General features: G+C 43.2%; 1 protein-coding gene across 1 annotated transcript; it reads right to left on the bottom strand.

The window, feature by feature from the left end:
- Nucleotides 1-236: 236 nt before the first annotated feature.
- On the bottom strand, nt 237-10,362 carry FBXO47 (F-box protein 47). The gene is made up of 10 exons (XM_030966310.1): nt 10,286-10,362; nt 9,651-9,818; nt 7,778-7,854; nt 6,545-6,622; nt 5,659-5,767; nt 4,670-4,846; nt 3,758-3,904; nt 2,672-2,814; nt 1,347-1,506; nt 237-355 (listed from the first exon to the last, which is right to left on the bottom strand). The coding sequence occupies exons 1-10, from the start codon at nt 10,305-10,307 to the stop codon at nt 237-239; spliced, it is 1,200 nt and encodes a 399-aa protein (XP_030822170.1). The 5' UTR covers nt 10,308-10,362.
- Between the last annotated feature and the right edge of the window lie 4,883 nt (nt 10,363-15,245).

Here is a 15,245-nt window from a genome sequence, read left to right as displayed (position 1 = left end):
GAAAAGAATGCAGTTTGTGTTCCCAGCCCTCTTCCCTGGAGGAGCAGAGTGGATGGAATTCCACTCCCCAAGCCCTCCATGAGCTCACTCAGCTGGCCTGGCACGGATGGGCCCAACTTCTGCCACCCCAGCTCCTACTGGGATGGGAAATTCAGAAATAATCTGAGACTTCTCTGCAAAAGTTCAAAGGAAAAGAAAGAAGAATCCAGCAGGGACAGGGGAGGGCTCCGTGGAGCTCAGGAGGTGCTGCTGGTGCTGCCCATGGCCAGGTAGAGGATTTCCTTGTGGAAGTTGGCCTGTGCGTTCATCAGGTGGAACAGGTTCAGGAAGCTGCTGTCCTCCTCATCCCTCTCCCCTGGCAGGGCACAGAAAAGGAGTGAAATGAAGGAATTCACCCAGTGAAGCTCAGGACGTGAATCCCCCTGAGGCAGAGCTCTCAGCAGAGGGAGGCAGCAGCCTGAGCTTCTGCTGGGTTTATCCTCTGCCCATGGTAGCACAGGAGGAGCTGAGCTCAGCCTGAGTTTAGTGCTGGGTTTATCCTCTGCCCATGGCAGCACAGGAGGAGCTCTCCCAGACTCTTTCCAGCCTGTCCTGGGACAGACAGGAACAATTGTGAGCCAAGGAGCTGGGCTAGGCCAAGCTGAGCTGGGTGTTTCTCACTCCAGCTCAGCTCCACCATTGTCCCTGAGGCTCCAGCAGGGCTGAGCACAGGCAGCAGCTGCAGCTGGTGCAGCTTTAGGCTCAGCCCAAAAGGGACTTTGGGCCCAGCTTTGTGGTGGGACAGATTTTAAACCACTGTTGGTTTCAGCATCCATGGCACTAGGAATCCTTTAAAAATGTAGTAATTTAAAATAAGTTTAAAATTAATAATAATAATAGCAATAGTAATAACAATAACAATAAATAATAAAATACAATAATATATAATAGTAAAATTAATATATAAGAAATAATATGATATAGTAGTATAATAATATAAATTATTATTTCTAATAATTGAATAAATATAATAATGATATCTAGAATAAATATATAATTATATATAATATTATATGATTATATATAATAATAAAAATATAGAGTATATAATAATAATAAAATAATTTTAATATTTCTTCCCAACTATGACACTTGCTTGGTTATTTTTGTTGCCCAGAGCAGCTGGGGCTGCCGCTGGATCCCTGGCAGTGCCCAAGGCCAGGTTGGGCAGGGCTTGGAGCAGCCTGGGACAGTGGGAGGTGTCCCTGCCATGGCAGGGGTGGCACTGGGTGAACTTTAAGGTCCCTTCCCACCCAAACCATTCTGAAACTCTGGAGATGTGTGATTTGATGTTCTCAAACCCTTACCAGCCAGCACTGCCTGCAGCATGTCCATGAGCATGCGGGCAAAGGAGTTCTCCAGGCACTGCAGGAAGTTGTTCCTCTCCCAGGGAGTGCTGAAAACCTTGCAGACCTTCTGCATCATCTTCACTGCCCAGTCCATGCAGTACAGGTCCTTCTCACACACCTGGAGGGCAGGGGAAGGATTTAAAGCACAGTTTTTATGGTGCAAGATCAAATCTCAGCATTCGCCGCTGGTTCTGGATCAGTTGTGCCAAGGCCTGGAAGATCTGGGGTTGTGATAAGGACACAGAGGTTGTTCTTCCTTGCACAAAGGGAATTCTGAACCTGTGGAAACCCTCCCTGATGGGGAGACCTCTAAAATCTTCTGTGACAGGATTGAGAGATGAACAGGACTTTTGGTTTTTCCGATCTTCAGGTTGCTGTTTATTTTTCTTTTATCAGCAGTTCAGCACTCAGCATCAGAAAGGTCACCAGACACACAGGTTCAAGGTCTTTTAAAGCTGTTTTGTCCAATTAACTCTTAGAACGTATTTTATTTCTACCTTTCTACCAATAATTACTTGTCTGTTCATGCAGCATCTGCATTGCAGCTCTTTCACTGCCACCAACACTGCAGAAAATGGAGCAGATGAGGAACAAGGAGATCAGACAAGGCCCAAAATCCTCCATCTTGTCTCCTATCCACCTCCATACTAAAAACCCCAAACTCTTCAGTTTTTCACCCCGTGACAAACTATCTACTATCTATTTCACACACAGAAAATTCCAATTAATCCCGAAGTCTTGGAAGTTTTCTCCACAGATGAAGGTTAAAAGCAGTGTTCTCCTGGGGCTCAGGACTTCTCAGGACGGGCAGAGAAATATTCCCTGTGCCCTGGGTTCCAGCATGACCCTTTTGCTGGTGGGGCTTCTCCTCCTCAGGGATGTGCTGGACAGGGAGCAGAGAGGTGGAAGAGCTTTTCTTACAGGAAAAAGGAAATAGAGTTAATGAGGAAAAAAGTATAAATAAAAGATGAAAAATTGTTTTCAATCCCATAAATTAAAGACCAGACCTGCCCGCCTTGAGCAAGGGCTGCCCCAGATTGGGCTAGGTGGGATGTCTGCCTCAAATCTCCTTTCAGCTGCTGTTTGCCTTAAAATTGACTTTTTGCACCTTGCAATGGAGTGGTTTTGGTTCCATGGCACAAGGACCTGGAGGAGGGTGCAGCTCCCATCACAAGTGTAAATCCCAAACCCAGCTCCTGGCTTCATTTATTCCTGGTGTGTGGGGGAAAACTTTTCCAGCCCGAGGCAGCAAATGTGGGGCAGAGAGGCTGAGCTGTACTCACCAGAACCATGAAGACCATGAGCCTGGCCAGCTCCACAGCTCTGCCATTCACAGCTTTGCTGGCCATGAAGGTGAAGCAGATGCTGTTCCCACTGAGGAGCAGCAGCCGAGCGTTGTTCTCCATCAGCCACTCCTGGGGAACCACTTCAGAACGGGGGAGAGAGGGTTTCAGTCACCTGAAATTTTCTATAAATCCGTTTCCATTGTGCGGAAATGGATTTACAGAAAATTCTCAGAGCTTGACAGGTTTACATAGTGTGTGTTTGGGTGTAATCTTTGAGATAAGAAATGTTAACTTAGAAATGCTATAAAATAAGATAGATATTGTTGAGAGAGAAATAGAGCTAGAAATAAGTTTTAAAGGATGGTCTTATAAATAAGACTAGATATTTTAGAGAAATAGAACTATGAAAGATGTATTGTACTAAGACCTAAAGGAGTAATTTTAGATAATTTGCTTTAAGACATTTACAACATAGTGTGACTAAAGCTGATAGGGTAAAAAACACTAATGGTGTGTTGTAATTAAGAAATAGATTCTGATTGTGATAGCATGAATTATAACATCTGTATTGTCTCACCCTTCTCATGAAAGTAAAAATAGAATAAAAGTTTTTAAAACACCTCTCAGTTGCCCCATTTCTGGGTCAGAAAAGGGTGAAGTCCAACAACCTCTGAGCAGAAAGGGAGCAGTGAAATTGCACCAATAATCCCTACCAGTCATGGTCAGAGCTCTCCACACCAACGCTGGGACACAACCTCAGCCAAAACTCTCAGTGCAGCTGGTAAAAATGCTCAGGAGAATTTTGCCTGAGCAAATTCATGTTTGGACAGTGTTTCCTGAATAATTCAAGGCAAGATTTGAGTTTTAAAGGTCTGCATGGGTTCTTAAAAGATTTCTCCATGGGGAAAGACAGCCTGGATGTGTAAAACAAACTGGGTTTGTCTCAGCCCAGCCTGGCTTCCCAGTGTGATGACTTTTCCAGCTAAGCCACGGCTACTGAGAGGAATTTTGCAGCACACAGCTGCCTTTGGAGGATGTGAGGATCCATAATCCCAGGGATTAATGATAAAGGCAAAAACACACCTGACAGCTCATCCACAAGACTGATAACATCATCTGCTGTCCATTCTCTAGCTTCTGTACCATACAGCAGCTTAATTGCATCAGCTAAACCCTTCAGACTGGTCTCATCTGTTGGTCCTTCTATCATTTTCTGCCAGACCACGTGTCCTGGGTGATATATCAATCACAACTGCTGGTAAGTGACAGTTTTTAAACAAGAAAGGTGCTAAACTGAGCCTCACAGCAGAGGTAGAGGAGAGGAATTCAGGTGACACCATTGAGGCTTTGTGATTATTTTCCATCTGTCATTTCAGCAGGGACAGTGAGTCAAACTTAAAGAAACTCAGTTTTAATAATTAAGTGAGAAAATGTGTTTTCCTGCAGGGAAATGCGTGCATTTTTGAGATGGATTTGAGTCTCCCCAGGCAGGGAGAATAGAGGAACAGAGGTGTAATTTAATTTCTTCATTGAATTGTAACTTATATAAATTATACACACAAACACACATGTATTTTCTGTATGTTAGTGATGCCTGGTTGAGCAGAACAATTTTTTCCCAGGCAATGCAATGGCTCCAATGGCTTCAGATGGGCAGAGGGCAGGCTCAGATTGGGGCTTGGGAAGGAATTCCTTCCCTTCCTTCCTCACGGGAGGATCCTGTGAGGGTGGTGAGGGGCTGCAATGGATTTCCCAGAGCAGCTGTGGCTGCCCCATCCCTGGCAATGTCCCAGGCCAGCCTGGATGAGGTTTGGAGCACCCCACACTGGTTTGGGACAGTGGGAGGTGTCCCTGCCCATGACAGAGGTGGCACCGGATGAACTTTAACATCCCTTCCACCCCAACCCATTCCACAACTCCACGATTCCAGCACAATCCCATTTTTTGGGCTTTCCCGGCAGAAGATCTCCTGCCGGGAGTGCAGCCTTTGCTCACCATCGCGGGAGGACACGGGCCCGAAGATGATGTAGAGCAGGCGGGCCTGGTTCACCATGGGCCAGGGCTTGAGGATGCGGGTGAGCCAGAAGGCGGAGTCGCTGCGGCGGCTGCCGGGCGACAGCAGCACCCCCCGGCAGAACAGGCGGATCCGCAGCTCCAGCCTCCGGGCACTGCCTGGAAAACCGGCCGGGATCAGCAATTCCCCGGCCTGGATCCCTACAAAGCACAGCTTCTTCGTAGGGAGGGAAAGGGGAGTTTTGTAAGGTGTTTCATTCGGGTTTTGTCTCTTGCTTCCTGAGTTTGGGGGTTTTGCCCTAATTCAGGTGGTGGAATATGTGGGTGCATCCTCTGGGGTTTGGTTTCTGGGGTTTGGCAATGGGAGGAAGGGTGATGTGGATGGAATGTTCCTCAGAAATTATCAAAACAGTCAAAACAATCCCTTGTTCTGGCGAGCAAGTGATCAAAACAATTTCTCCCTGGAGAAATTCTCAAGGGGAATGGGAGAAATGGGAGAATTTCTTGAGAGGCATTAGCCCCATCAGTGCTGGGGTTCAGAAAAGTGAAACCTCACTTTTTACTGCTTCATTTTATTCCCAATTTTTATCTCTAATTCCTCTCCCATCGACTTCATTGTTGGAGGGTCGGAAAGACTCAAATCCACAATTGGTGTGTAGACACAAGTGATGCTTTGGATTGATAATGGGATGATTTAAAATCCCTAAAGACCTCTCAAAACAGGTAATTTCAGACACATGAAATTTTCTCTTTCTTGGGGAGAGAGAGAGAGAATTTCCCTCTGCTCTTGGGGAGGAGTGTCCCTCAGGTGAAGCCCAGAACTGCCGGAGATGCCCACAGAACCCCCAGCAGAGTCATGAGACAAAACCACCCTGAATCCCACAACCAAGAGCCATTTCCTGGCTGGCAGTTTTGGGGTTTTGGGGCTAAACTGGCATTTTTTTGGGATTTTTGGGGCTGCTCGGGGTTACCTGGTTTGCTGCTGACAACTGTCTGCACCTTCCGGGCCAAATTGCTGAACTCCCAGAGGAAGTTGAACACCCGGTGGCACTCGAGCTCATCCCAGCCCGCGGTCAGGATCTGGAGGGGAGGGAAAATGGGCTCAAAATGAGGAGGTTGAGCAGAAATTCCGTTCCCAATGCCAGCGGTCCCAGCAGATAAACACGATTTTACCTGCAGTCTCTCAGGAGAGCGAGGGAAGGGTCATACCTGAGTGGAGGTGCTTAAGGACTTGGACTAAAATTGGCCAGAAAATAAAATTTCTAACATGATTTGAAGCATTAGAAAGCTGGGATTTATCAGCCTGATGCCTCCCAGAAATCAAAAACTGCTGAGAGTGTCCCAAAATCTGATTTGTGGCTGTGATGTGGAAGGGATTTGCTACAAAATGTCCCAGTATTAATAATCACCTGCTCTTCTAAGACAGGGTTTTAATTTTTATATTTGGTTTACATTCATTTTAAGCCACCACAAACAGGAAGCATTCTGGCCTTTGTTGTGTGGAGCCATTTCCCTGGAAATTAAAGCATTTCAGCTCTTGACCTGTGAATTTGGGGCTGTGTGATAAAATTCTCCCTTTCTCCCCTGTCTTCTTAGGTAATAAATTGCTAATTAAAAAAAACCCAGACTGGCTGGGAGTGAAATCCAGGCCAAGAAATCCTCAGCAGTCAAATCAGCAACTTCCAGCACCAGAAAGAAAACCCAGAGAACTGTGTGAATAAACACCCCAAACCACTCCAAAAAAAAAACCAGTTTATACTTTAAAAAATCTTTCAAAGCACAGGTTAATTTAGAAAAATGACTGAATTTTCTTTTTTTATTAATTTTACTTGCCTTGTGTGCATGGGGATACTGTACCTGTAAGAAAACCCCATAGCACTGCAGCCCCAGGCAGTGCAGGGGACTGGCACAACCATTCAGCTTGAAACAGGAGACCTGCAAGTGCAAACAGCAGTGGTTTATCCTAATTAGCCAATTTTTAATTGCTGTGATTGGAAATTTTCTGTGCTCTTCGTGTTCCTCAACTCAGAGAGGTGCAGAAAGGTTCCTTCTTTTTGTGAGTTATGGGACTGTTGTGGAAATGAGTTGTTGGAATGGGTTATGGCAGCTACTTTAGGGTTTGGAGTCAAAACTGGGGTGTACAAAAGGGTTTGGGGAGGAAAACTGCAATTTTTGGGAAGGAAAATCCAAATTTTCAGGGAGGAAACCCCCATTTTTCAGAGAGCAAAACCCAATTTTCAGGGAGGAAAAAAAACCATTTTCAGGGAGGAAACCCCCATTTTTCAGAGAGCAAAACCCAATTTTCAGGGAGGAAAAAACCCAATTTTCAGGGAGCCAAATTCTCATTTTCAGGGAGTCAAAAAATCAAGAGCCAGATGTGGTTAAGGGATAAGGGGTTTTCACCTCAGGAAATATCCTATAAGGATTTTTTTAAGGATCAAGGACTTCACCAAGGTGGAATGCCCCACATTACACACACACCATAGATGGAGTATAAACTTTATAGATTTTATAAATTAGTAGATCTAACAAGGATGCCCCAATGGGAGGTCTGGGTGAATGGGGTGATATTCCCCCCTGGATGGGCCAAATAATTCATGGATATCTCATGGATAATCCATGGAATTCCCCTCTGGATGGACCAAAAAATCCATGGATATCTCATGGATAATCCATGGAATTCCCCCCTGGATGGGCCAAATCTCTAATTTGCAGGATGTGTTCTAGATAGGGCCTTGGTTTCCCAAGAAAATTTAGGATTTTCCAGCCTTTAGGATGTTTGATCTCCTGGCCTAACCTAATACCAGGGCTGAGTTATCAGATTAAGGGATTAGAAGCATGCATGCTAAGAATACTTAGAGTTCTAGAAAGAATATAAATTAAAAAAATATTAAAACAATATCATCATTAATATAAATATTAATATTAAAAATAATAAAATAACATGTTTAAACGAATTTTTAATTTTTAAATAATAATATTTAATTTAAAAAGTAATAAAATCAATATTAATATCATTTAATAATAAGAGTTTTATGAAAGGTATATTAAAAAATAGGCAAACAATTTTTATTTTGCCCTCAGACTTACCCCTGAGAGCACTTTGTGCACATACTTGAGCCTGTCCCTGGTGGGCAGCAGCAGGGTGCACCTCTTGAGCAGCAGCCCTGGGGCAAAAGGGGGCAACACACACAGCTCTGGGGGTGCTCAGACACTGCTGGAGCATCCCCAGGAAAAAAATAAATGTAGGCACAGAGAAAAAGCTGCTGTGAGGAGAGATGTGGGACTCCAGTGGCTCTTCAAAATCTGTTTATTGTGTATGAGATGTTAAAGCAGTTACAGGTTGTGACTGCAGTTATAGGCAAGTTTTCAGGGAGGAAAAACCCCAATTTTCAGGGAGGAAAAGTCCCAATTTTCATGGAAGAAAAAAACAATTTTCATGGAGGAAAAGCCTAATTTTCAGGGAGGAAAACCCCCATTTTCAGGGGAAAAAAAAAACACTTTTCAGGGAGGAAAAACCCCAATTTTCAGGGAGGAAGAAGCCAAATTTTCAGGGAGGAAAAGGCCCAATTTTCATGGAGAAAAAACCCCAATTTTCAGGGAGGAAAAACCTCAATTTTCAGGGAGGAAAAACCCCATTTTCAGGGAGAAAAAAATCCCACTTTTGAGGGAGGAAAAACCCCAATTTTCAGGGAGGAAGAAGCCAAATTTTCAGGGAGGGAGAAGCCAAATTTTCAGGGAGGAAAAAGCCCAATTTCAAAGAAGAAAACCCCCAATTTTCAGGGAGGAAAAAGCCCCACTTTTCAAGGAGGAAGAACCTTTATATATAAATATATATTAATAAATAACAATAAAGAAATAAATATAGTTTTTAATATAGTTATATATATATATATATATATATATAACTTGCCTATACATAACTATAGGCTAGTTATAGACATAACTAGCTGCAGTTATAGGCAAGCTTAAAATTCCTTAATGTAAAACACAGCAGAGGGGGAAATTTATTCCCATGTTTGGGATGTCAGAGTCTGGAGCTCATTATCCTGAGGAACAGCTGGTTGTTGAGCAGAATTTCTTCTCCACTCCTGACAGAAACTGGGTTAACAGCTTGCACTCAAAGCCTTTCACCAGAATAAAAAATATATATACTGCTTGTTAATTAATCAAGGGGCATCCTCTGAAAACTTGGAGTTTCCCAGGGGAAAGAAACAAAAAAAAAAAATTTAAAAAAAGAAATTTTTCTCCACATTAAAAAAAAATCCTAAAAACTCATCTTTTTTTTTTTTTTTCCCCAAGGTCAGAAAGTGGATTTGCTGTGGTTCTGAGGTGACTCTTCCCTGGCTCAGAGCGTGTCAGCATTCCTGCAGACAGCCATCATTTATTCATCAGCCTCAAATCTGCCCCAAAGCTCAGCCAAGTCCATTTTTTATTGACTAGGTCAGGCTTTGGAGAGCACTCCCTGAGGAGCAGCTAACTCAGAGGTTTTGGGACACCCAGAAGAGGCAGAAAACACAGGATTTTTTTTCCATAAATCAGAAATTTTGGGATGCCCAGAACAGGCAGGAAACACAGGATTTTTTTCCCCATAAATCAGAAATTTTGGGATGCCCAGAGAAGGGGGGACACACAGGCTTTTTTCCATAAATCAGAAATTTTGGGATGCCCAGAAGGGGCAGAACAAACAGGGTTTTTCCCCATAAATCAGAAATTTTGGGACACCCAGAAGAGGCAGGAAACACAGGATTTTTTTCCCCATAAATCATAAATTTTGGGACGCCCAGAAGGGGCAGAACAAGCAGGGTTTTTTCCCATAACTCAGAAATTCTGGATGAATTCCAGGCAATTCCTCAGTGCTGGAAGGGATTCTTTTGCTCCTCTATTTTTTTAGCCACACCCTCAACATCCCCCTGTTAATACACACGGCAGGAGAAATATTTGGAGTGAGTTTTGCTCTCACCTAGAGCTCTGTAGTGCTCCAGGATGGAGGCTCCCTCTCTCCTGGCAGGGAGCTCCTGGTGGAAGTCCTGCAGCAGAAGCCGGCGGCTCCCTGATGAGGTGGAGATGTAATTAATGAGGCGGCCGCTGATGGTTTTGGACACCATGCTCAGCATGCTGATGTCCTTCACTGCAAAAGCAAAGCCCAGGACACTCCTAAATCCCCTCTGCAAGGGAAAAAATGCTGATCACCAGTCAATGACTCCTTCTGGCTTCAAAAAACCAGTCAATGACTCCTTCTGCCTTCAAAAGAACAAGGCCAAGAAATAAGATTTATAAATAAAATAGGAATTAATTAATGTTGATCTGCTTTGCCAGCGAACTGGAGTAATTAGAAACTGACAGATCTAAGGAATAATTTTCACATTTGATAGGCAGAAAGCAACTTCAAATAGATTTTCAAATATATATTGGTCAAACATCATTGCGGTTTTGGTCAGTTGTTTTTTCCATACTTAAAAAGCTGAACCTTCAGAGTTGAAGTCACATAACATTATTTTAACTACTTGAAAGTGACAATATTTTAAAAAATAAATAAATTTTTAAAAAATATATGTGGTAATTTTCAGATATTGATGTTTCTGATCAGGTCCTCACCTGAGAGATAATTCAGCACCATTTGGAAGATCTCCAAGGGGAGTGTTTGGAAATCCCCCAGCGCCGACAGAGCCGGGGAATCCCTGCCCGGGGTGTGGCCGGAGCGGCGGCGGCTCCGCCTCTGCTTCTGCCTGGGGACCGAGGTGCCGCTGCTCCCCGCGCTCGAGGTCATTGTCCCCGTGCTCCCATACACCTAACCTGGAGAAAAACAACAAAAAAATATATTAAAATCTGAATTTCTGAGGAGGAAAAATCTCCCAGAATGAGAAAATTACTCCCTTGGAGTGTGTGTGTGTGTGTGTGTGTGTGACATAAACAGCTTGGATTCAGTGAAAGCAATTTGCTAAATAACTTTTAGTACATAAAGAATAAAATGTGTCCTAACTAATTTATTGTAATAATAATAATAATAATAATAATAATAATAATAATAATAATAATAATAATAATAATAATAATAATAATAAAAGAATAATGTTAAGTATATAAAATAATAAATATATATTCTATAGTAGAAATAATATTTATTATAACAGAATATTATAATATATTATAATATGCTATAATATGATATTATGTAATATAACATAACATAACATAACATAACATAACATAACATAACATAACATAACATAACATAACATAACATAACATAACATAATATAATATAACATAACATAACATAACATAACATAACATAACATAACATAACATAACATAACATAACATAATATATACCATAATAAATAAGCCATTTTATATTATGAATAACATTGAATATGTAATAATTATTCGTAATAATTTATAATAATAATTTTGTGTGTTTGAAATGTAAATAATGTCTGGGGAAATTGAGGGTTCAGCTGATTTTGGTGGAGGAAGAGACAAAAGCACTGAGGACACAGAAAGTGAAGGAAACAGCTCTGGAAGGGAATTTTTGGGGAATTCCATGTGAGGTTACAAGCTACAGTAATTAACAACATCGCTTTAATTTGTCACACTAATTATTCAACAGGACACCAAAATTCCAGGGCTGTTATTGAAAGGATCATCACTGTTCCTTTAGGGTGATAATTACTGATTGTGCAGAACCAAAGCAAAGATTAAAACCACCAAAGTGATGCTTCAAACCCTTCCTTTCCTGCAGCACCGAGTTGGTGCAAGGCTAAATTTAATATAATGTATAAAAATAATTATACACCTTATATAAAAATAAATGATGCAGCATTGCCCCGTGAAAATGTCAGTGCTTCAGGCTTTTCCAAAACCACAAGGAGCTGAAAATGAGCTCTGAAAAGATCAATAAATCAGATTATTTGCTTCACCTTGTGGATTTTTAGTGTCTAGAACAGCCACACTTCACAATGTCAGGCAACACTGGGGATTGCTGTGTCTTAAATTTCTGTTCTAGCAGAAATTTTTCACCCTGGTCCTTGATTCCAGCAGCTGAGGCTCCGCGGGCACTGCCAAGTGCTGGGGGTGATTCCAGGAAAAATTCTCCCTGAGAACAGCCCCCATTGTTCCCGGGATTAAAAATGTACAAAATGCCAGACAACAAACTCCAAACATCCTCCCTGTTTATTATCAAACTGCTCCAGCCAGACTCTCTGATATCCCACGGAGGGGAAACGGCCCTGGCCACAATGGGGGCTTTGTTTGTGCTGAGGAATGGGGGAATTTTGGGAATTTTGGATCTGGGGAGACTGGGAATCGGATATTTAAGGGATTTTTAATGCCATTTGGGACGTTTTTAATTTAGCTGTAGGATATTTCTGGCTTGCTAAAGCAGCAGAAAACTTTCACAGGGCTTGGGAGGAAATGAGACTGCTGCTAAAATGAGAGGGTTTAGGATTTTAGGAAGGAAAATTCATAAAACACCTTGAAAAAAAATAATCCACAAATAAAATTATATAAAAAATACTTATCTTTTAAAAGGAAGGATTTTTACACACAGAATTGTGTGTTCCATATAAATTCCTGCTGTGCCACACAAAAATCAGCTCTGTTTATGACCAGGCACCACTAAACTTGGCTAAATCTGGTGCGGATTTCTGATCCGGGCTTTAGAAATAAAGTTGCAATCCTAAAATACTTTCTTCTCTTTCCACTCTCCTTTCTGCCTGGAGCTGTGGGGATTTGTGGGAACTTTCAGTGATTTTTTTTTTTAATCTTACCTTGGCTTTCCAGTTGTGGAAGGAAAAAAATACTTTGCCACCAGCGAGGTTTTTGGCAAGGATTTGTCTAATATTTGTCAGTTTCTGTCCAATCTGGTCAAAGTTAAATTGATTATCACTGTTTTAATGCAGAGCAGAGCTAGATAAAATTAGTGTGAATAAAAATGAGTGCAAACAGCCAGTTTTAAAGCCTTTCCTGAAAGCTCCCGTTTTCTTCCTCTTTGACTTAATGTGAGTTTTTTTATTTCTTAGGGAGTTGAGCCAGAGCGGGGCAATGGGCTGTGCATCTCCATCTGCTGCTGGGACACCAGTGTTTGGAGAACTGCTTAATCCACACTGGAAATTGAAAGGTAAACGTTAAATATTTAACGAGCTAAACTCATAATATTAGCTAGGAAGGGTCATCTTATTTGTGGCTATAAACTAATTTGTTTACAAGGCAGAAAGCATCAACTTCCACCCATGTTGGCCTTAAGCAGTTGCTAAACTCCTGCTAATGGATGCAATTTAGTCCTGATATTTCTCGGAGCCCTGTGTTAGCATTTGGCAAACATTTATTGCAAAAAAGGTGTTTACTCTGGAGATTGGCTTGGGATGTTTCCCTTTCTCTTCCTCATCACCAGGAGCATAAACCCAGTGGCTTTGAATATTAACCCCATGGGGGTTCTCATTTGTTTTTCCCGAATTTCTCTCGTCTTTTGTGGTATAAAAAGGAAATAAAATAGAGTGGAAGAAAATAGAAGTAAATAAAATAGTCATTTTCAAGTATAAGCTGTAGTGGGGGATGACAAACCTTAGAGCACTGAGTGCACCCATGGAGTTACCTTGTTACCCTTAAACTACACTGAAATTTTTTGTTTAAAAAGAGTGGTTTTATTTATGATAAAGGCTCTGTGTAAGACTGATGGTGCAAATCGGTCCCCAAACCTCCTAAATTGGAGAATAATGTGAGTATAAAGCAGAGCTGAGGGTTCCTGGCCTTTTGGTGGTGGCCGGGTTGTGATGTGAGGGAGCTGGCTCCCAACAGAGGAGGAAAACACTAAAAATGGTCCCTTTTTCCCTCACTTCAGCCTGGATTTGCTCCTCAAGCTTCAATATTTGATGAAACATGTTATTTTTTGTTATTTTTGGCCCTTTACCTGTGTTTTTGGGTCAGATTTGGATGGGCTACGACCTTTAGGCCAAAGGATGGGCCAGGCTGTGTCCTCCGCCATGACCCCTCTCCCCCAAGCTACCAAACTTCATGGCTAAAGGGCTGAAATGGGGGATCTGCACCCCAAAACCTACAGCAAATGAACAGAGGATGTCTCACAGTTGATGATACTCACACAAAACACTTTATCCGCTGTTTTTTACCTCACGGAAACCCCCTCTCCACAAACACCCCCGGCTGGGCGCCCACAGCGAGCTCTGAGGGAGCAGCAGGGGATGGGGTGTGGGGGTCACCGAACCCCGTGTCCCTGAGGGGGAAAGAAACCCCAAACCGCCATTTTTATAATTATCATTATTATTAAAATGCAACTCTTCAAAGCCTTATTTCAGTCAAATGTTGCTACCTATTGGGGTTAAAAGGGGTTGTGGTCCTAGGAGCAGAGGCGGGTATGTACAGGCAGCACAGCTGTGTTTGGGAGCCTCAGAAATGTTGCCAAATATTAAAAACCAGCACAGCAAGTTTCGCTTTGATAGCTACCAATGCAGCCACAGACACGTTGCAGGGAGGAAATGATCACAGACAACAACAGCACGCCCCTCCAGCGGTGTTTCGTTGGTGTTATTGGCAACTTTTTGCCCTTTTTTAGGCGAATTTATGCGAATTTTGGCTAATAACGATTTTCCCCGCCTTTTTACCCGCGGCCCCTCTCGGCGCGGGGGGGGGAGGGGGGCGCGAGTGGCTCGCGCGCGGCTTTTCCCGCCCGCGCTGTCCCCGCCCATCTAATGAATATTTAAATAAAGTCACGCCCCTTTGCCATAACGGTCCGCGTCGCCTGTGCGGTCACGCCCCCCTCATGAATAATCAATGCGGGAGCTGATGTGATTTGGCGGGAGGGTCCGGCGGAGCGAGGGGACATCGGGGGTCTCAGGGGCGACCCGGTGTCCTCGGGTACGTGGGGTGGGGCAGGGGGGCAGGGCAGGTGTGGGCGTGTCCTGGGGCGGGGAGGCTCAGGTGTGTGGGGTGCCACAGGTGTGGGGTACCTTGGATGTGGGGTAGGGCAGGGGTGGGGTCCCACAGGTGTGGGCGCCGCCAGAATGGGGTTCCACAGGTGTGGGGTTCCACAGGTGTGTTTGGTGTCACTGGGTTTTGGGGTGTCACAGGTGTGATCCCACAGGAGCATCTGCAGGGCTCTGGGTTTCTCTGTAGGTACCTGGAACCTGGCCTGTGGACCTAAAACCCCACACCCTGCACAGCCTGAGCCCAGAGCCATCAAACCCATCCTCAATCCTCATCTCCATCCTTCATCTCTATCCTTTATCTCCATCCTTCATCTTCAGCCTTCATCTCCAACCCTCATCTCCAACCTTTATCTCCATCCTTCATCTCCAACCTTTAAACAACTCTAAATTTTTTTTTTTTTGTCAATTTTTTTAATCAATTCTGTTTCAGGAGCAGCTGACTCAGAGTAACTGCAGAGTTTTTTTTGTCTCCCAGGACAGCAGCTGGAGCTCCTGGGAGAATTTTCCTTCCTTGCTGCTCCAAAAGCAGCTCCCATACGATGGCAGCAGAGGCCTGCAGCTGCTCTGAAGGAATTTTTGCCCAGTATTTTTATTTTTTTCCCCAGTATTTTTAT

This window comes from Camarhynchus parvulus, chromosome 27, assembly GCF_901933205.1.
Source record: "Camarhynchus parvulus chromosome 27, STF_HiC, whole genome shotgun sequence".
Lineage (NCBI taxonomy): Eukaryota > Metazoa > Chordata > Aves > Passeriformes > Thraupidae > Camarhynchus > Camarhynchus parvulus.
The sequence above is the reverse complement of the archived record's forward strand: the minus strand, read 5'-3'. Positions and strand labels throughout refer to the sequence as shown.